Genomic DNA, 21,853 nt, shown 5'->3' on the forward strand with positions numbered 1-21,853 from the left:
ACTCCAGTGAAACCAACTATTGCAGACGGTCAGTGCTCAGCTCAATGCCAGGAGCACGCTGTGCAATGAGAGCAGGTGAAAAGACATCCTCAGCTACAGATAATAGCTGCATCCAAAACAAAGCTTTAGCACTAAGTAAGGCTTTAACATAAGCCCAGATACTGTCCAGCAACTGCTGCTTCAGCTTGATGGGCCACGAGGTGGCAGCGAAGGCTCAGGCAACTATTTCATCCCCAACAGCAGTGCCTATTACAATAACCTTAAGAAGGTTTTGTTGTTACTCAGTAGGATGTGGTTTAAAGCTTCTCAATGTACTGTAAAATTACTCTGCTTTTTTTCCAAGTCATTCCCTCAAAATGCAGCATTTCAATTTCATTGCACCATTCCTGGGAATCCACCTACCATTCCCACTACCAAATCCTGATGCTACAAAAAAAAAACCAGACATTCCTGTTGAGCAGTGAACTTTATTACAGAAAGTGTTACTACTATAAAAACATAAACGGGGAGAAAGAGGCACATCAGCAGCTTTGGGCATTAAGTGGAAGTGGCAGCAGGACTTTCATCCCAGTACCACCCTTTCCCAATTGTAAGGATTGTGAAGAGTTTCATTTATTCCCCTGTGAGAAGGTGGGGAAACGTGTCAAAAAGGGGGTATATCATCAAAGGAGAATTATTCAGTGGCCAAGGAGAATAATTCAACAGTTCCAAAATCTGATCTATTGGCACACTGCAGCAGCCCTGTTTGTTTAGAGAAGTTACAACATCAAAGTAGAGCTGTGTTTTTCAAGGTAAGGGAGAACAGCTCTTGTGTCTTACCCACACATTCAATCTGAACATCCTCCACTCCTGATAATCTAACAGGTATTCCCTTAAAACGACCAAACCCCCAAGAAGCAGAAGTTGAGCTGTACACACCCTCATTTCTCTTTTGGCCATTAACTCTATCAGCTATTCCAGCTGGACACACTCTGCTGCTCAGGCTGCAGTTACTGTCACCAGGCTATGACAAAAGCACATGCCGACAATGGAAAAAAGCAGCCCGGCCCTCACATCTCAGCCTCTCCCTTTTGTCAGCACCAGCATTTACGCAGCCAAGCATGAGGCCAGCTCAGGGAACTGGACTTGATGGGGGAAGGAGGGAAAAAAAAAAGGACAGCTAACTTCCAGCAGGAGCTGAAATGGAAGGAGAAACTCCTCCAGCCCACTGCAAAGTCACACGAGCTCTCGTGCCAGCAGCACAAATGAGAGCAAGACTGTTCCTTTCAACAGCAGCCTGCAAAGATGTCAACTTTGAACGTGGAGCTGCAGCCTCAGAGCATGTTGCACAATATGTTGGCTGCAGCAGCAAAGCTGATTTAAGAGTTTCCGGGCCCCGGTCCACCTCCAGCTGCTCATTCGCTTTAGTGATGTGGCTTTACCACACAGATCCTCCACCAGCTGTACAGTGCAGTCACTGGAGCAGCAAACTGCAGCGCTGGGAGCAAAAAGAACCCCCCAGGGTGGGAAAGGAACTCAGTCTTCTCTGCTGATGCCAATGCATTATGCAGTTGTATCCTTAAGCTTCCACGGAAACCTAAGCTAATCTGACTGGCAGCTGCCACGTTCCCTCTCCATCACACCGAGTATTCCTACCCTCCTTCTGGGCCAGCACTCAAATGCTTCTTGTCAAGCATCCAACATACACAAGGTTCTGGTACAAGAGAGGACACAGAAGCATAAAAGCTTGGTGGGGGCAGGACAGGTCTGCAGCAGCCACTGTGGATCCACAACCCCAGTTTGTGGTTTCACAGAACAGTCTAAACACTGCTATCAGCTTACAGCTGCCTGGCAGGTCCCAAGGGGATGGATGACACCTAAGAAATAATGAAGTACAAGACACTTGGGGCTTGGCAGAGCTCAGCAGAGCACAAGCTCACAGCGAGGGCCATGGATCTGGTACCGAAACAATGGGCTTGCTACCACTGACACACTCCAGGTATAAGGGTCAAAGTGGAGAGGAGCTGCTGACTCTCTTTAAGGCACAAACCACAGTTTAATCAAGCTGGAAAAAACCTCTTTGCAGAGTAACTTCAATTAACACTTCCCCAATAAACTCTTCTACTGGAACTCTTTGCCAAAAACTCCTTTCTGAAATAAACACATTGATTCTTACTGTATCGTGGTGCTGAGTATGAATTGTCCCTAAAATATTTATTCTACTTAAAGAAATCTTTCTAAAAGTGGTCAGGAGCAAGCAGTTCAAAAATTCCTGTGCCATTATCCTGTGAATCCTATTAGAAGATAGATGGCTGTGTCACAAATACAAAACATACAAGCAAAAAGTAGTGAGAGTTTAGATTTAAGCTGTGTCTTTCCCCTCCTACTTTTTTCTTTTTTGCCTTCTTTTGGAAAATGATTTTTAGAAGACAGAGGATGAGGAATGTTCTTAGCTGGAACAAGGGAAAAATATTTAGACAGCTTTTAAAAATAGTAGCACAATAACATAATTCGGTTTAGGTTTTACAACACAACTTAAGTTTAATGGCATGTGGTTGGATTCAGAGCTTTAGCCAATAACACATGTCTTACAGGCCATGTCAGGAATAGGGGGTTTATTTATATTTTCATATTGTTTTGTTTTTCAGAAAACAAAACTGAAATTATTTCCTCTTCCGAATTAAGATCACGTTCAAAACCATTATGTTATCATGAGCAGGCAGAAGTGTATCTATGCCTACTCTACCTCTATAAACACCACTGCAAGGGATGAACGAGAGGCCATAACCTTAAGCTCTAACTTTTAGATAACTGCCTGCAGATAAAGCTCAACAGAGCTGCATATCTGAAACAAGAGGCAAAGCAGGTAGTAGTAATGATTAACACTGAGGAGGTTTTCGAAGAGGAGTTTTGAGGTACAACCCAGCCTCAGCATTTGCCAGTCAGGTTCTCTACCTCATCTGAGGGAGTATTTCTGAACAGCTTTCTCATGCAGGGATTGAAGCAGTGTGCTTGAAAACTCTGGTAAAGGACAAATCCCTACTCACCTCTGACTTGAAAGAAGTTTCATCCTCTGAATTTGACTCCTCCATTTCCACAGGCTTTTTGATCTCCTTGGCCTCACTTTCAGATTTTACCTTTTCCACTTTGGCATTCATCTTCTCCTTGGTTTGTTTCTTCTCTGGATATGAGGAAGACGAGGTTCTGGGAGATGTCCCTAAGATATTCTTTACCCCTTTGGAGCTACTCTTTTTCTGTTTTTTGGCACTAGGCTTTGGTGACTCCACATTGGAGGGCCTCTTGCTGGAAGACTTTAATTCCGGCTGTGGCCCACCCTTTGGAGAAGTGTTCTCCAGTTTGGTCTCCTTCACGGCCAGTTTTGGTTCCTTGAAAGCAGCTTTTGGAGGTGCCTTCTCCTCCTTAGGCAGTTTGTTTTCAGTTGGTTTTCTGGAGGAGTCCTTCAAAGGCTTGTTTTGTTCTCTTTCAAGGTCTTTGGAGGAGTTTTTGCTTTCAGAGTCTTTTCTTGGCCTCTCTCTGTGCTCCTTGGTTACTTTGTGTGGCTTGGATGCCTTGCTACTTTCCTTGTTTGCGTCCTAAAATTCAGCAACAGAAACATGCAAGCCAGGTATGAAACTGAAGCTCTGCACACATCATAAAACACATTCTCATAAATCACATAGAAGCATTTGTTTCACACAGACATTCACCCACAGGTGCCCAAGGTACTTATCTACCTCCGAGCTAAACATGTAGAGATGTTTAAAGCTCAGATTGACAGCAGGCACTTAAACATCTACCCTAGGACAGGATGAAACATGCTTCACAAAAGCCTGTTCCTTCCTCTGGTCTATAAAAGGAGGTCTATAAACATCTACAGATGTTTAGTTCAGATTCAATCTGGAGGGTTAACATCTGAACCCAGATAAGAGGAAGCTCGCTCTAGCTGTGTTACCCAAAAGTTGTATTTCACATCACATTTTAGAGAAAAAAAAAATCAGCAACTAAACAGATATTTTAAGGTTAAATCCCATCCATGGCAAATGCAAGTTATGTTCATAGCCCCCAACTCAGTGCATCAACCTCTCTGCAACTGACAAAAATACTTAATGTCCTCACAACCACCAGAGGAGCAAAGGCTCTGATATCAGCATTTTATCACCTTTAATAAGAGCTTAAGACACCAATAGGCAGGACCCTGCCCATCCTAAGAGTTGGGTACTCACAAAGGAACAGCAGTGCTTCCCTTTGTGAATTGTATGTGAACTCAACACACTTATAGAAGCGGGTCTTGTGGGGAGACACTGGTGTATGAACCGGACATGCTGAGATGCAAACACAACTACCCCTCTGGGGGCAACCTGGAGGAAGAGAACCAGGAGCCTGTTGCCTCTTTAGCTACTGGCAATTTTCACCACAACTTGTGGCACAGCCCCTGATTTCTCTTGTCTTCTGTGTTTTCTAATGCTTCATTCCCAACCAAAATTAAATTGGCCACTAACAGGTAAGTCATCTTTATTCCTTTTCATAACATCAACACCAGAAAGCATGACTGTAGTGCCAGAAGTGTTTAAAGCCCTGAAGAAAATGCCTATCAGAATTGAATTACACTATAAAATGAATTGCCATTAATATCTGACTGTTCAGGCAGATAAAGTGCATATAATCCACATCAAAACACTGCTGGGGGATTGCTTTTCCTATGTAGAATTATATAAAAATAGCTTCATCGTAAGTGGAAAAAGAAAACTTAAGGTTCTTCTGAAGTCTCAAGAACCGGATGCAAACATCAAGTCTTCAAATCACTAGTGTGACCAAGTACAGCCTGGTTTATGTTCTTTACACCACTACCCTAAGCTATCCTAAGGATAGAGGAAGTGTCAAGTGTCTACTCAGCCCTCCTGCTAGGAGATGCAAGGATTTAAGAGTACAGCTTTGCCTCACAAGACAGTGAAAGATCACATAATTCACCCTCAGCATCAAGGCTACCAGTCAAAACAACCAGAGAGGACATCATTCAACTTCATCTGCTAGAGCAGATCAGGAGGAAGATACGGTTCAAAAATTCCCATTCTTGGACATTTCATTTTCTTCAAGTTTTCCCTGTAGAGAAGTCCAGCAAATCATACAAAGGCCTCCTAACTGAGGCTAAGTTGCAGACCATTAGCTAGTGACCTACAGAGTACAAGGAAAGTTCCAGAATTAGAAGTAGCCAGAAACAGCTGCTAAACAAGCTCTTAGTAGCCAGTCCTGAAAGACTTCTTCACGTCAGGAGGACATAAAACCACACTTCACTTGCCTTAGATCCATGGGACGGTTTGGTCTTCTTGGGATCAGAGAAGGCAGAGAGTGGTATCGTGGGTAACATCGGATAATCGGGACTTGGCCTTGAAACAGTTTCTGCTCCTTCTGGCATCACCATTACCTAGTAATAGAGAGAAGAAAAATGATGTATGAGTGAAGTTGCACGGACCATTAACATGGGATGATGTTAAGTCACTCAATTAACACACTATTATTCATCTTTTGAATGTTTTTTGCACTGCTTAAAGGCCATAAAAAGATACTGTCTAGGTAATGCTTGGTTTCAAGGCAACTCCTCAAATACAAAACATTAAAATCAAAGAAAAAAAGAAAGGCAACCTGCAATATCAAGTATCTTCTCCAAAGGGAATGCCAATATTCTGAGCACAAGCAAGCAAGAAAGCTCTGGGCAAGAACTGTGTGTTCTGCTGTAAATGCTCTTATCCTGCAAAAGGGTAGCAAGATGAATCTGGAAGGAATGAGCAAGACTTCACTCATTCAGAAATAAGAAGCAGGCCTTGGGATCTCCCCCTTGACAAGATCTGAGCACCAACAACCCAGCTCATGGAACTTCCCTTCTTACCTCCCCTATACACTGTCAGAATAATCCTGTCAAAAATTCCCACTAGATGAATGGCAGCCAAAGTGACTCACAGATGAAACACCTCAGTATGTAAAGAATGTAATAACATACTATGAAAACCCTAGAAAGCAAGTGATGTTTTAGCCATCCTATGGCTAAAATAAGCACCTTCCTCTTTGTGCCCAGTACAGAAAAGCACTGGCACACTGAGGAAGAGCTGGGCAGATCAGCTTGGAATACTTGCCACTCCTGATTACTATCAACAAACATTTGCAGGCCTGAAACATGTTGGTTTTGTTGTTGTTGTGGGGTTTTTTTCCCCCAGAAGAAAATTTGCTAGAATTAAAACTACATTTATTAAAGTCCTTGAACAAAACCTAACCCATTCTATGATTCTGTGATACATGAGGGTGCCTCAGAATACAGTCACGTCATCCTCTGTCTGCTTAAAAACTTCACACGCTTTGTGGTTTGTACTAATTTGCATAGGTCTTGCAGTTATTTAAGTATCATCTCTTTAGTCTATCACTGCATATTACTTTCCTGGAAGCAGAGTTCATCCACTGTAGCAACCTGTATCCTATCATGCATTCAAGAGTATAGCTGTATTTTTTCCTTCCACACCTGTTTTCAATCTATATTCAAACAATATTCCTTAAATCTTTATTCTGTAAGCCACAAGCAGCCAACCTCAGGTTTAGAGGGTATTTACTGACCAGCAAGCATTAAGTATTAAACTTTCCTGTGGTAAAAAACTCAAGTGAGGAATAGACTGAAAGCCTCTGCCTTTACTTGAGCTTTTCTATACTGATACAATTCAGGAAGGTCATAGATAACAGTGTAACTGTCTGATGGACAGTATGCAATATTCACAGATCTCCATTTCCAGAAGAGGTTTTAGTGCTTTGATATTAATGGACACATTTAAATAGAAGCATGAAGCACCACCAATTACACCAGCAATGGTTTAGTTCTGCTTCAAGTGCTGCAGTCATATAACCAAGAGTAAAACTATAGCTTGCTGGGCTGCAGCTACAGAGAAAGTCCAGAGCAAAACAAGATCACTACATGTTTTCATAGAATCATGGAATGGTTTGGGTTGAAGGGACCTTAAGGCTCATCTAGTCCCAATCCCCTGCCACGGGCAGGGACACCTTCCACTAGAGCAGGTTGCTCCAAGCCCCTGTGTCCAACCTGGCCTTGAACACTGCCAGGGATGGGGCAGCCACAGCTTCTCTGGGCACCCTGTGCCAGCGCCTCAGCACCCTCACAGGGAAGAACTTCTGCCTCAGAGATCATCTCTATCTCCCCCTTTTCAGTTTAGCCGAACCTCTTCAGATCTCCAGTCCCTTTGGCACTTACCCCTCCAGCCCTAATGAGTTTGCGTCTGAATTCCTTGGTGGGGTTGTTGAAAGTCAGCTTCTCACAGCGAAGGTGGTTCACAGGTGGATTTCCCTCCAAATTTAAGAACAGGTCGTATGTGAAACAAACCTTTTTCGGCTCCTCCTAAAAACAAGACAGACTTTGGGAAAAGGGAAGAAGTTTGGCAAGCACCCTAAGTCAGAGGACCCAAACAGTCGCTCCTGAAAATCCCCAATAAGACACTAACTGTTGCACTCAAGAGTTTTTCACCATGAGATTAGAGGGTTAGAAATTAAACTATTTGTTCCTGAAGTTAACATATTGTTCATCAGAAACTCAGACGTGGCTTTTCACTGCAAAAGCAACACATGGACAAGGATACTGACAACAACTGTCTGTTTAAAACCATCCCAAACTTCTGAAGAAAGCAGATTCACAGGCCATATCCACTCTTTGATTCTCACTAAAATCCGGGTCCCGTCTCCCTTGGGAAGGAACTGAACTATAAGTATAAATATTTAAGAAAAGCATAATCCTTTATTTAGAGAAGGAACAACTTCTGAACTCACAGGAACTCTGCGAGTACCGAAGAAAGATTAAAAGCAACAGTAAAAGGATGACTTGTTTTGTAAAATCCTTTCAATATGCATATTGCAGGGGCTGAATGGGAAGATATCCCGGGCTTTTGAACTTTCCAAGGGCACTTTCACTGGAGTTTGTATGCATGTTGGGGATCATCTGCGCCTCACTGATTCTGCTCCACCTGCCACAGCAACACTCTGCATTTGCAGTAGAAAATGGAAGAAAGCTTTTCCCTTTTTCCCCTCCCGAAATTGCAAATATTGTGTATTACAAATATTGAGATGATATTTCCTGGGATTATCTTGTATTCTGCATTTCAAGATGAAAACTCAGTATGTGGCAAAAGAGACTCTCCTGCGAACCACGCAGAGCCTTACAGTACACTCAGTATTTACATGAATGCATCCCACATGCCTCATTCAATGCGCAACATCAAGCAGCTGCACAGCAGTCTTTTCCAGAATTCATATCCAGCAGCTTGATTTCCTGGTGTAGCTGCATTGTTGTGTGGGAACAGGCCCTGCAGGCTCCCAGCCCAGGCCATTAGATTTGCTGAAAATAGGTTGAAGCGTCAAACGGCTTCAGACCACACCGATTCCGGCTGGTTGCTTGGTGGATACTAACGGCCCTAAAGAAGCCATTTCTTGTACAAACTATACCTCTAACAACAAACAGTGTGGTAACCACACCTGGTTTACATCAAAATCAATACCCTGAGCTCACCTGGGGGTCCAGGTTCTGGCTCCTTACTCCCCAAACACAGGCACGTACACACCAAGAGTCTCACATTAACCAGCAAGAACATGCTACCAACACGAGGGTCTTCAGACCCTCTTGGAAAAGTCCTGAAGAATTCCCACATACTTCAAGGAGTTCAATGTCTACTGAGATGATAGGAAGAAAAAGGGAAATACTTGCCAAATCCACTGCCTGATCGTTTTCCCTTCTCTATGACCGTTCTCATTAACTGAATCATTAGTGAGCTCTGCATGTGCGCTCTTATGCTGGAGTTCAAACAGCAGCTGCAGAGGGTCCCTCACAGTCTAATAAGCTTAAATGAAGGATGAACAGGAATCCAAATGTGGCCTAAGAACTGTTTCTAAAATGCTTTTCCTAATTTGCAACAGAGTAAATTGATTTTGGATATATTAGCAAAAGCAGGCTTTAGTCAGAAGCTGTTATGCCATCACATTATCAGAGCTCTGCTTCAGCATTTCCCTGTTTGCTTGCAGAGCAGGAGAGGGGCAGCAGATTCCTCTTTTATCTTAAGGATGCCTTCTTTTTCTTAAATAGAGATTCAAAAGCAGAGAACCTCCCAAATATTTATTGTACCTCTGTTGAAGAGTTTCCACTTTTTGTGAAATTAAGACAATTTTTCAATGTGATTTTTCTCCAACTTAGAGATCACAACCGCCCTGGGAACCAGGCCCAGGCCAAGTACCATGATCATTAAAATACCCTTTGTATCGCCTCAGGCCATCAGAAGCACACACCACACCCCCCCCCCCCAATTAAGATTACAGCACTCCTAAAAGAACCAGTACAAAAGTCTCAAAGCAAAAAGCTGCAAATAAACATTCTTTCCTTTACTGCCTTCACTGCCCAGCTAATGATTACAGCTCAAGACACTCCAAAGCTTAATCCATCCGGTCCTCACTAAAAGGTTCTTCCCTCCAAACAACCATCAAGGAGGGGGGAAGAAAAGGGGAAGAAAGGAGGAAAAGAAAAAAAAAAGAGAAACCCAAAGAAAATCTCTCTCCATTGACCTGGTCCTATACATCCTTTAACTTGCAATGGAAAGTCACACTGAATCCACAGCACCGTACTTCAAAGCTTTTCCAAATAACATGTTGGGATCTGCACATCCTGCTGCTTGGAGGTGCAACAGGCAGCGTGTTTTCATACTGCAACAGCACTTTACATACTCCTGCTTGAATAGCAATTATATGGACAAGTCAAGCTTTAGTCTTAGATGATTCCACCTTCTGATACTAAACCCTTAGGTCAACAAGCAAAACTGAACAGGTAAGAGACCTCCTGTCTGTGGATTGAGGCCATGAGCTTTTCTGAAAGGCCTCACTTCCAAGAAAGGCTGTAGAAGGGATGGATCACACCCATTCTAACTGATAGATATTATAGTTACTTAGTTTAAAATTCAGTAGTGACTCTGGACATAAAATGGTTAACCTGATACAGGACCTCTTAACAAGCCACCTTAAAAGCTCAGTTTGAATCTGCCCCTTAAAATTCCCAGTGCCAGAGAAGTAAACTACAAGTGTGGACCACAAAGCTGGGGCCACGCTTTGATTTGCAGCCGCTGTAAACTCCCCTCCATCCAGTGACCCACCCTCCACCTCCCATCCCCAAAGCTGAGCACATTAAGCTTTATTTTTACTGTTCTCCAGCTTCCTGTCTGCAGTGACAGCCACTGCACTGGTAAGAACGCTGAAGCTGCTTTCTTTTTGTTCTGAAGTAATGGGTTAAAGTTCTTTTGGCACTTTCAGAAGAGCAGGAATTTTTCTAAGTCTTTTGTTAAAATTTCCTTGTCCTGTTTTTAAGGCAGGGTGTGCCCTTTGCCACTTGACACAAATCAAAAGCATTTCACTGGTAGCGTGTGCATAAAGCTCATAAATCACTTTTAGAAAGCCATAAACCAAAATTATCTACAAAAATCTAGCACACCAAGGAAGCAGACTCATGGTTATTCAATAACTATAACATCCAGCACTACTTCCCTTTTGCCATAGATCCAGCCTGACAGAGTTATTTATCCGCCTGTAGAAATGAAACCCCCTTTCCAGGCCCGTACAACCCGTTTGACTGGTCCACCACCCGCTTCCAGACAGGACAGTTAAAAGTGAAGAGCCCAATAGTCATTTTCTGAAGCAAGCAGCCTTATGTTGCACTCTAACAAGTCCATGAAACACCCTTATCTTTTTCTGAGATCCTGCAGGGTTATGCACAACAGAGAACAGCATTTTGGAATGCTCCCCCCATCTGAAGCTCACGACTCTGGTTGAAAATTAGGCAAATATACTCACTGCTCAAAGACAAGCATTTAGTAATCCACTAGCTCTCACAAAAACATGCTATGATGCTGGCATGGCCAGCTGTGAAGATGCTATGTTTGACAACAATTCCTCACCAGGCACAGGGGTCTATTCAGCAGATGCAGATGTGCCACGCTGAGAAGAGTGCTCAGATAGAAAAATGGATAAACTGATAATGTGCGTAAGTTTAGGACATAAAAAGGTAAAAAAAGAGATTCCCTACTCATCAGCAGCACAAAGAAAGTGCTGCAGGTTTAGTACAACAATATGGACCTAAAAAATGTGAGCTTCCACTGACAAAGTGACAGTTTACTACTTCCATGTATTTCTCAATAAATACTAACAGGTTAAAGTTACTCCCCCTTTCCTCCAACCTGTGCAGACCCCTCCCCTGATAACACAGCAACTGGTTAGGTAAAATCAACTGTCTCATGCAAAAAGAGGCTCTTTAATCACCTACCTTAGAGTATTTCATAGCCAACACCTTCCCAAGGGCACAGGTTGGTTCTAAATGACACCCAGTGTCACCCACCCTGTCCAATGTACAACCCGCCTACAGTGTCTCCATCAAGTTCCTACTTCAAAACACAGATAATTTTTCCCTTCTCCCATATTTTTCTATGTATTTTCTCTATCACACCTACAAATGCTGCAGAAGGAGTAAGACATGCATGTTATTATTTTGAACCTATCTGGAAAAAGCAAACAGATTTCTCTGCTTTCTTTGCCTATCTCCCATTTCACTAATAGGAAAAGCCCACATTCCAGGTATCCATTATGTAAATACTAGAAGCCTTTTATCTCCAGCACTGGAACTGGGAGGTAGTATCTTTAGAGAGACTTAAATACAATCAATATCATCTGCCTTGTATCAGAACAGCGTTAAAATAACCTAGACCTTTTAGTTTCTGTTGGGAGGGGGGACTGATCTAATCTGATTAGGATGCCAAAAAATGTAACAGGGGATGAATATCAAAGTCATACATGTATTGCAGCCTCCAGATTACAACACATGCCACAACAAGAGATGTGTTTGGAGACAACAATGAGGCCATGAAAAAAGCCTCCAGACTGTTGAAATTGAGTGGGGGAGAGGAAAAAGGAAGAGCAGCAGAGAAACAGCAATACATTTATTGTACCCAGTTTGTATTGATTCAAGCACCAGAAGCCACTAACAGCAGCCCTCATTACAGGAACACAAAGGATTTAAACACCAAAATAGCATACTAACATTTTCATTCCAACAATCCCAAATGATCTGCTGTCATTAGTCAGCTGTGGTTTATCATCCAACCTGCTGAGACTCAGCCATTTCTTCTTCTAGCAGGCTAGGTTCTAGCAGGCCACCAAAATCAAATGGGCCCTTGCAGGCCACAGTTACTCTCTGGAGAGCTCAGATATACAAACTGCCCAGGTTCACAGCAGTATTCAAAATACATGTTCTGTAATTCAAATGACAGGACTGAGAAAACACCTACTTATTGAGGAACTGAATTACAGCACAGGAAGGACAAGCATATGCCCACAAGGCACAACTGTGTTTGTAAAGGATAAGAACGGGCTCTTGCACCTCCTCTAATACTCTGCTGATGCTTCCCTGTGGGACAGAAAGGCAGCAAAAGCTTCAGTTGGGCCAGGAGACTCCTACTCCCAACAGGCAACAAGAGAGTACTCCAACACAAAGAGTTAATGGGCAGTGTTATGCAAAGTTGCCCGAAGTTCATTAAAACCATTCTTAAGGCACTCTTAGTAAAATTGTTCCTTTGCAGTGAACAGGCCCATGTTTCTTTAGGCAAAGCAAAGCGTACACTGGCTCTGACAACCACTATTTATCATCCTAGTAACAAATTAGAACAGGGAAAGGAAACAGCTAAGAAAGAAGGATTAAACTGTGGAAAAAAAGCTTCCAGCCAACCATGGCAAAGATCAGCCTCCACAGATGAGTTCACTCCCTCTTTAAATCCTTTCTCTTCTCACCTTTACACAGCTAAAATGCTTTGATAAACAAAGCCCAAAGCCTTTAGGACTCGTTTCAAGCGAGAGGACGCACATCAACAAAAACGTGCTAGAATGTGGGGAGCATATGGCCAGAAAGACCCCCCAGCTCCTCCTGCCCAGCCACCCACCACACAGCATGTTCTCCCCGACCCCACAACAGCTACTTGAAAAGAGTTACTCCGGGATGAGTCCCAAATGCTGTAATCGATTCAGGCAAATTCAGAACAATATATGCTCCATGCACAACAGCTGATCCTCACCAGTGTCAACAGGTTTACAAAGATCAGAGTGAACATATGGTCTCAAAGTAGTGAAGACTTCTATTTATCTGGTGCTTTAATGTCACTTTCTTTAATGCAAGAGAAAACAGGCTGTATTTGAAGCCTTTGCCACCCCTCTTCCTCCTCCTTCTGATTCTTTTTCATACCTACAATATCGCAGCCTTTGCTTATCTTTTGTCTTTGTGTTTCTATCTTTGCAGAAGTATTTACCTCTCACATTTCCTTCAACTGCACTTACTGAAAAGAATTATGGCTCTTAATATTTCAAGATGGCATTAGCACCAGGCAATCATGGTCAGAGGAGCCAAATTCTTCACATCCTCAGGCAGCTTCTAAGCTTCCAGCAATCCTAAGTATCACACTTGGCTTCCAAATGTGCAGAGAACACAACATTTGCTGACATAAGGCTGGAAAAAATACTTTTTTAAGCAGTAAAAGCAAATTTCAAGCAACTTCAGCACAGTTCATATATTTCAAATTCACGGTTGAACCTGGGAACGTGTCTGTTCAAATGACCTGCTGGAAGACAGACGCTATCATGTTTTCCCTCAGCTATCTCTTGCCTCAAGTTAATCATGGGAAGAGCTCTCAAACTCCTGAATTAGTCAATTTGTCCATCAGCTTAGAAGCAGGAAAGAACTCCATAATGCAGGCATGTCAAAAGGAGAGTAAAGAGAGTGTTTTGAAGATCTGTAGCTTTTAAAACAAGTCTGCAGCTAAACCTGCTGCATTCTATTCATTTTTCATGTTTCTGAAGACCAGAATGCCAAAATCAAACCATCTTCTCCCAAATGAACAGCTACTCTCATTGTTCCCACTAAGAAGAGAGACCACCTATTTCCCTTACTTATAAAAGCCATCCTATCCCTAAGGCTAGAAAGAGCAACTACACAGTCACGTGTGTACGGGAACAATGAGAAGCAATGACCCCGGTGGGTGTGAAACCAAGCGAGATTCAGAAAAGCTGCTGGTTCCATATTCTGTGAGGAGCACACAAATACAAGGGACTGAGAGAAAGAAAACATGAAGGCAGGTGATGGTCAGTGCAAACAAGTACACCTATAACAAAATACAAGAGAGGCAGAAATGAGGGAGGAAGATTTGAGGACCTGTGAAAGACAAAGGCATTGGATTCCTGCAGAGAAAAGGCAAGTGTGAGAGAAGATTGAGTGAAGGAAGGGAAAATAAAAAGCAAGAGTAGAAATAAAACATAGTTCAGCCACCACAGCCATCAGAGGTTCCCCTTAAAAGAAATCAGGGTAGAGAAGACCACGGGTTTTGGTCAGGAATGATAAGTAGATTTTGTACCTGAATTAAGCTAACATACAGTGCAGATGAAGGCTTTCCTGATTTCCACACAAAACCTCAGAAAAGCCACCAGAAGTTAAACTACTTTTAAGCCTTTTAAGTTTTTTGGGCATTTTTTTTTGCACTCAAGTCATAGTTTTCAGTGTTTGCCAAAAAGCTGCTTCTACCAACAACTTCCATCCCCTACCCTCTGTCTTCACCTCCTTTTGGCATATCTCACCCCCCCCAAAGCAAGCTGAGGGCAAAGCGTTCCCAGGTTTAGAAGACTAGTCTTCTTGTGGTTCAGTCTCATTATCTGGTTTATTACTCAGACTTATAAAGTGGGGGTAGAGAAATGTGGTAGGCCAAAAACCAAACTAAAATGTGAATAATTCACAAAACACCATGGGCAGGAGAATATTCTGTTAGGCCGAGGCGAGACTGAAACGATAGATGTGTTCGTGGAAAAGATTCCAGGAAGTTAAATAGAATTATGCTGTTCTATGTGGTCTGCTGTCAACAAAACCAGGGGAATGGCCCGTGCTTGGAGGTTTGAGGGGCAGGGAGTGAGGTCATACAGCGTGGTGATGTGGCTTAATGGGCAAATTCTTCATTTATCTCAGTTCCTCTTAGGGATAAGAAGCAGAATATTTAATCAAAACCAGAAAGATTTAGTATTCATGTTTAAGAAAACAAATTAACCCAAACTGAGTTAACACGAACACAAGTACCCAAATCCATATTTTCATAACCTTCAAACCATGTAGTGTGTGACCTCTGTGGCAAGACTCAAAGCAAGCAATAAATCCCAAATTTTAACTTGCATATATTTGTTGGCAATGCAACTTCTAGTGTTTTCTTTTTGGAAGAGTACTGAATCAGAACAACAATATTTTTTAACACAGATGTAAATACTTGTCCTAGAGATGCAAATGCTTATCTTGGGCCTACACAACTTTTATATCTGTACAGTTAATTTAATAAGACTGCAAATAAAAAAACCCTTATTTTTAATATATTGGCAGCCATCAGGATTTACAAACGTTTCTAAAATCTGTGGTTTATGTTTATTTGCATAAAATATTTTCAACTGCTTTAGCATTATCCATGCTAGAGAAGCTTCTTGCACGTGGTACAATGTGTTCAGGATCTCTAGGACCACCACACTGTCCTGATATTACCTTTCTATACAATTCCATTTCTGCCAAAAGCTTTCTTTTGAAGTCTAGCAGGAGCTTCCAACTCCCAGTTAAATTCTATTTATTAGACTAATAAAAAAACACACACATAAAACAGTCACATAATTTAGAGTCTTTCTGTCAGGCAGTTTCAGGCTCTGGCACAGCTCAAAACAATTAGAAGACCAGAAATCAGATTCTACCTTATTTTTGAAGTACACTTCAATGGGCATAATGAAGCCTGCGTAGCCAGACTCCTCCACTTTGTAAGGGGGCTCCTTGCACACTGAAAAGAGAACATACAAATGTTAACTTCGAACATAATGCAACTTAGTATGAGCCAAAAAGGAGTTGCAAGGTGAGAAACGTGGCTCTGACAACTCAGGACATATTAAAACACTAACCTTTGTGAAAAAAAAAAAACAATGAAATAAGATGGTGGGTACAGGCTTAGTTAGGAACATGAAAATCTCTTCTTAGCTCCTCCCATGGAAAGGAAACATAAAACACTCCATGCCAGAGCCTGGGCGAGAGTCTTCCCCCCCTTTTGCAGGGAGATACAATTACATTGCTGTGCTGCTGCACAGCAATGCAAGCTGCCACTTAAAGCCATCTTGCACTAAAAAAATAAGGCAAAGACCCAAAAGGTGGGAATTGGAACACTATGGAAAGGTAAAATGTACTTTATGTCCATATTTCTTAATCAAAACACTAGACCACGCAAGTGGAATTTTTTTCCCCTTGGAATGCTCTCCTGCAATGGTCAATCTTCATAATTACCTAACGGCCACAGCACAAGCTGCCTCATCCAGAGGCTGAACCAAACCTGAAGGGCAGGTTGGCACTGCTATTTATTCCACACACAAGGAAACAGGGAGAGGTTAAAGAGTTTGCTGCTAAGGTCACAGTGCCACTTACGGCAGAAACATCCATTATAAAAGTTAATCTCTTCTAAGAAATTAAGCAGCTTCCTGCCTCGGTTCCCCCTGCCCTGCTACCTGTTATCTCCTCATGCTACTGAACCCTTCCCATCACCTACCACCGCATTTCAGCACAGCGACAGCCCACGTGAAAGCCTCTGGGATCACTTATTAGCATTTATCTGCCAGAAGAAACACGAGACCAACAGAGATTCTCCCCCCCAAGAACCAGATGCACTTGCATACAATTTATGCACTACAATACATGTAAATAAAGTCAATTAAGTAATTAGAGGAATTCGGTGCAAATCTTTTTACTTTCTCTAAAGAATCCCAAGTAATTAATATGATTAGGAAACAGTACCTCAAAACTGAAAAGCACACAAATTATCATCCTTTGATGTAGCTACGTTATCCCAGCTCAAAGCACTGCTACCATCACTAAGGTGCTAGGAAGCAGTACTCAAAATTCTGCTGTGAAAAAAAGAGCGCACCTAAAAATAATTAGTATCTCTAGACTTGCTTTAACTTGAATTTCATATAAGAAGCCTATAATTTAGGGGGGAAAGCCCCAAAGAACAGTGCCAATATGGCAGCAGGAAACTGCAGACTAACAGCCAAGCAGCCTTTGTTCCTTTGCTGCTCTATTCAAAGGAATTAAAACTACTACACAAGCAATCTGCTCACAGCACAAGCCTACCTTCCCCAGTAGATTCTGCTCCAAGTAAGAGCAAACCATCTGAAGAAATCCTTCAGACAGATCTAGAAATAGTGTGCATCTGCCATAGCATTTCTGTACAACTCAGGCACACTTTGGTCAAAAGCAAACTGGCACTAGAAGCAAGCTTAAGAAACGACAGCAAAGAAATGGGGAAAAAAACCCCCTTACTTTTAAGGGTAAATGATATGGCAACTGACTGAACAGAGACCACATACTGTCCCAGCACAGTTGTTTGTAATAATTACAGCAGATGACAAGGATTGTAGCACAGCAGATTGTAACTTTTATTCTATAAATTAGCTTTCAGCTCAGGATTGCATTTGCTGATCATACACCAGCTTTACTACATCAATTTGAAGAAGATACTAACAACATATAGACTTGATTTACATTTTTATGAGCTGTAAACTTCTGAGCTCTTTCCACTGTGGGCTCTCACAAGTACCAATGTAGTGTGTAGCCCCACGACATCCTGTATGACCAACAGCCTTCCAATGAAATATTTCAAAGAATGCACACTGCAAAGTGATGTATAGCAGCACTCTGGGGCAGCCAGCATTCCTCCTGACACTACAGAACAACACTGCAGATGGAGTTACACAATCTTAACCAGATCTCCCTCTGTGCTGCTGCTGAAAAGGGCAATTCCTGCTCTTCCACCTCAACCATGTGCTCCTGCTGCCCCGTGCCAAGAATAAGGTTCATGCTGCTGCACAGCCAGAAAGAGCAAAGAATGGATCAGCAGAAAGTTGACGCTACGGTTTGTACACTCTCCTCAACCATGCTGACTGCACAGTGCCTGCACACATCCGTGCTGCTGGAACCATCATCACCCCTTTGGCATCATTGATTTCTGCTGGGTTTAATGCTACCTCAACAGGCACCTACAACTAGAAACTACAAGAATCCTGACAGCTACTTAATGACTAATGCAGAAATCAACACACTCCAGCATGTATCTTGGGCTGCATCCCCAGAGTGTAAGCAGCAGGTTGAGGGAGGGGATTCTCCCCCTCTTCTGCGCTCTGGGGAGACCCCTCCTGCAGTCCTGATCCAGCACAAGAGGGACATGGAGCTGCTGGAGCCAGTCCAGAGGAGGCCCTGGAGCTGCTGCGAGGGCTGGAGCAGCTCTGCTCTGGAGCCAGCCTGAGAGAGCTGGGCTGGGGCAGCTGGAGAAGAGAAGGCTCCTGAAGGTCAGACCTTAGAGCAGCTCCAGTGCCTAAAGGGGCTCCAGGAAACCTGGAGAGGGGCTTTGGACAAGGGAGGGAGGGACAGGCCAAGGGGAATGGCTTGAACCTGCCAGAGGGGAGATGGAGATGAGCTCTGAGGCAGAAGTTCTTCCCTGGGAGGGTGCTGAGGCGCTTGTGGCTGCCCCATCCCTGGCAGTGTTCAAGGCCAGGTTGGACACAGGGGCTTGGAGCAACCTGCTCTAGTGGAAGGTGTCCCTGCCCGTGACAGGAGGTTGGAACTGGATGAGCTTTAAGGTCCTTTCCAATCAAAACCACTCTGTGATTCTTTGTTTCTATGTATACAAGCCCAGCATTTAAGAATCTCTCACCTATCACACGCTTCCAGCTTTTGTTAGCAAATATTAATAATTCAAACTCATCCTTCCCATTCTGTAACATGAATTATCTTCCACTGTCACTAAGTATCTTGAGAACCTGCATGTACTAACGCTTAAATAAGAGAAAGCACCTCACCTCCAGCCCTTTCATCTGAAGAAAGGTCCCATTTGTCCTGACCTTCCTCAAACAAAGACAGTAAAGGTTACAGCTGAAGGGTACACAGTGTACATTTTGCTCCTCTTTCAGAGGGTACTTTACACAAAAGTACCATTCTGAGACAACCTTGACTTGCACATCGCTCTTTCAGATAGATTAAAGTAACCAAATAACTCATTTTCAGAAACACACTCACCTCGCTTGGGTTTGGGGAAGCTCTCATGGAGCCGAAAGACCACGCGTTCCACAAAGTGCTGGATGTCACACTGCTCCGGGCCACGGACAAACACCATCCAGTCATGAGTGAAGCCCTCAGTGGTGGGCTTCTTCCGCAGTTGGGCTCGGTGCCCCAGCTCCAGTTTTACTTGAACCGTGCACTGGTTTAGAACAGAGGTAAACCATAAGCAAAATGAAACAGTTTACATGTTATATGCATAATGCTGAGCCCCACCAACATCACCGCAGGGGAGGAATACAACAGCCTTCATGGAGAGATTAGTCTCATACTCAAAACTACAGGGCTGTCAACAGAAAAGGTATCATAAAAATAGCTCCTAGCACCATTTCGTACCTATTTTCTTCCCAATATTAGCATTGCAGGGAAAACAGCTTTAGAAGAGGGATAGGTTTATCTGCCTCACTTATTGAAATTGTCAGCTAAGTCCTAATTGCAGAATCTTTATTTCTAGAAAGTGTCAGAGACAGAACTTGATGTTCACAGCTTATAGAATTCACAGCACTGACAGAAAATTAATGTTAAACCAGGAAAAATTAGATCATAAATTGGTGGTTTAAGATATTCTCTAGAACATGTAATCCATTAGAATAAAACTATGATGCTCCTTCTAGTCTTTTAAATGTATTTTATTAAAGCATTCTCAAAGACCAAGTTACCATGCAGCATGTCTGCACGCTACCCAGCACTAAAATGACCTAATTCTGATTTGCACTCCCAAATCCTCCTCTAATCATTGAATAACAGAGAAGGTGTATTCAGTGTCTCACTCAAAGCACAAGAATCACATTAAATGTCTTAAAACCCAGATTAAATTAATTGTGAAGATCCCTGTATTACTGCAGACTGCACAGCCAGAAGAAAGCAAACAGATTAAATACATGTAACAGAGGAAAGACAAACGTGATTCAGACACAAGTTAAAGCAAGCAAATCTTAGGGCAGGATTTGTGGAGACAGGGAATAACACTCAAGGTCTCCAAACACTTATGAATATGTTGTACAAACTAAACCAGCAGCACAGCAATCAAACTAAACTCAGCAAAATCCAGCTTCAGCAACGGGAAGCTTATAAAAAAAACAGGGCAGTTTTTAGTCCTTCCCCCCACCCCCTTCTTCACCTAAGACTTGAAAATAAGTGTCTTGGGTTTTCCAGGACTTCTAATTACCACTGGGAGAGACATTATTTGTCATTACCTACATTACTGGTGGACACGGAGCCAAGCCAAGGGCATGATGTTAGACAATGCAGAGGGAAAGACAAAGCTTCCCGAGCTCCACACAAATGTTTAGGATAAGTATTACCCTCATTTTCCCATTGAGGAACTGCAACAAGGAGTATGGGTACAATTAATGCTCAAAAATTCTTTCGCACCTCCAACCTGACACTGGCTGGAAACGTGATTTTTCAGAGCATGGTTAATACCTTCTGAAAAAGCGCCTCAATCGCCGTATTCTTTCCTTTGTAAAAAGATCACACAGGAGGTCTACAGACTACCAGGCATCAAAGCTCGACCTCCCAAATTGCAGTCCAGTTCTAATTTCAACTATAAGCCTGAACACGCTCTTTCAGGCGGTTATATTTATAGCAAAATACCTTCAGCTGCCATCCAACACATCAATTCTAAGTCTCAGGGACAAGCTCGTCTAATTAATTGCTTCAGTGGTATTACCATCACATTTCTTTAGGTTACCTTCCTCTGCAAGTTCCCTTGGAAGGCCATTTTTTCCCATTCCGTGCTTTAGAGCTTATCTACACTGGCTCCATCTCACCTATAAATGAAGGTACGAGGCCGTCTGTTCTGTCATGGTGTATTAAGGAATGAGAAATGAAGCAAGGTGCGTTTCCCTCCAAGCAAGGCAATCTCTTCCCTGGTGGAAGAGCATTATGTGGAGACAGCCTGCCTAAATCCTAAGCTCACGGAGGAGGGGGCTTTCAGGCCTGTTTTATCTGGGATACTTCCCACAGCGTTCACACAAGTGTTCACATAACGGAGCCAGGCTGTTCTGCAGCTTCACGTTATCGATTCCATAATTACCCTTTAAATCCTGCTACCGTTGCCAGTTACTACCCCTCTCCAGAGAAGTGCAAATGACTGTCAGGCTACAAAATCTGCCTTTCTAGCTGAAACGCCTGAGAAATTTTAGCTGAGAAACAGATGGGACTGTGTGGAAGGGAACAAAATTAAAGATAAAAGAGAAGTGTTTAACTGAGAGTGAAAGTTGTACTTGCCACACTCCTCACACATCGGTCCCATTAACCATCGCTATGAATTAAGCCAGAAGTTGAAACACATTTGAAAATAAGATCTCTTAACATAACAAACACCCAAAGCTGCTCCGCTGAAAATGGAGGTTTTCTTTTCCAAGCGTGTCTCTCAACAAAGGGAAATCAGGCTCCTATTCAAACAATTTGTAATAATACAAAGGCGTCTGCTCCTCAACTTTGCAACAAACACTCGGAAGGCTGCGCCGGTTTTTTGTTTGATGTGCTAATTGCCTGAAAGCCGTAACCAGCTCCCCCTCGCCCTGCGGAGGGGCTGATGCCGCGGCCGCCGGGGCTCCCCTCCCGCGCCCCGCTCGCAGGTAACCTGCTCCCGCACACAAAAGGACCGGAGCCCGCCCGCTCGGCATCACCTCAGGTAAACTTCCA

At 42.9% G+C, this 21,853-nt stretch overlaps 1 protein-coding gene across 1 annotated transcript in view; it reads right to left on the reverse strand.

The window, feature by feature from the left end:
• Positions 1-19,343, reverse strand: part of MLLT1 (myeloid/lymphoid or mixed-lineage leukemia (trithorax homolog, Drosophila); translocated to, 1) — a gene marked incomplete at its 5' end in the record, with an annotated part of 25,072 nt that extends 5,729 nt beyond the window's left edge. Inside the window, 5 exons of the mRNA XM_010011005.1 lie at positions 3,027-3,572; positions 5,276-5,401; positions 7,226-7,369; positions 15,805-15,887; positions 19,163-19,343. Coding sequence (XP_010009307.1) covers positions 3,027-3,572; positions 5,276-5,401; positions 7,226-7,369; positions 15,805-15,887; positions 19,163-19,343 — 1,080 coding nt within the window. The remainder of the gene's footprint in view (positions 1-3,026; positions 3,573-5,275; positions 5,402-7,225; positions 7,370-15,804; positions 15,888-19,162) is intronic.
• Between the last annotated feature and the right edge of the window lie 2,510 nt (positions 19,344-21,853).

This window comes from Nestor notabilis, unplaced genomic scaffold (assembly GCF_000696875.1).
Source record: "Nestor notabilis isolate BGI_N333 unplaced genomic scaffold, ASM69687v1 scaffold32233, whole genome shotgun sequence".
In the NCBI taxonomy this organism is placed as follows: Eukaryota; Metazoa; Chordata; class Aves; order Psittaciformes; family Psittacidae; genus Nestor; species Nestor notabilis.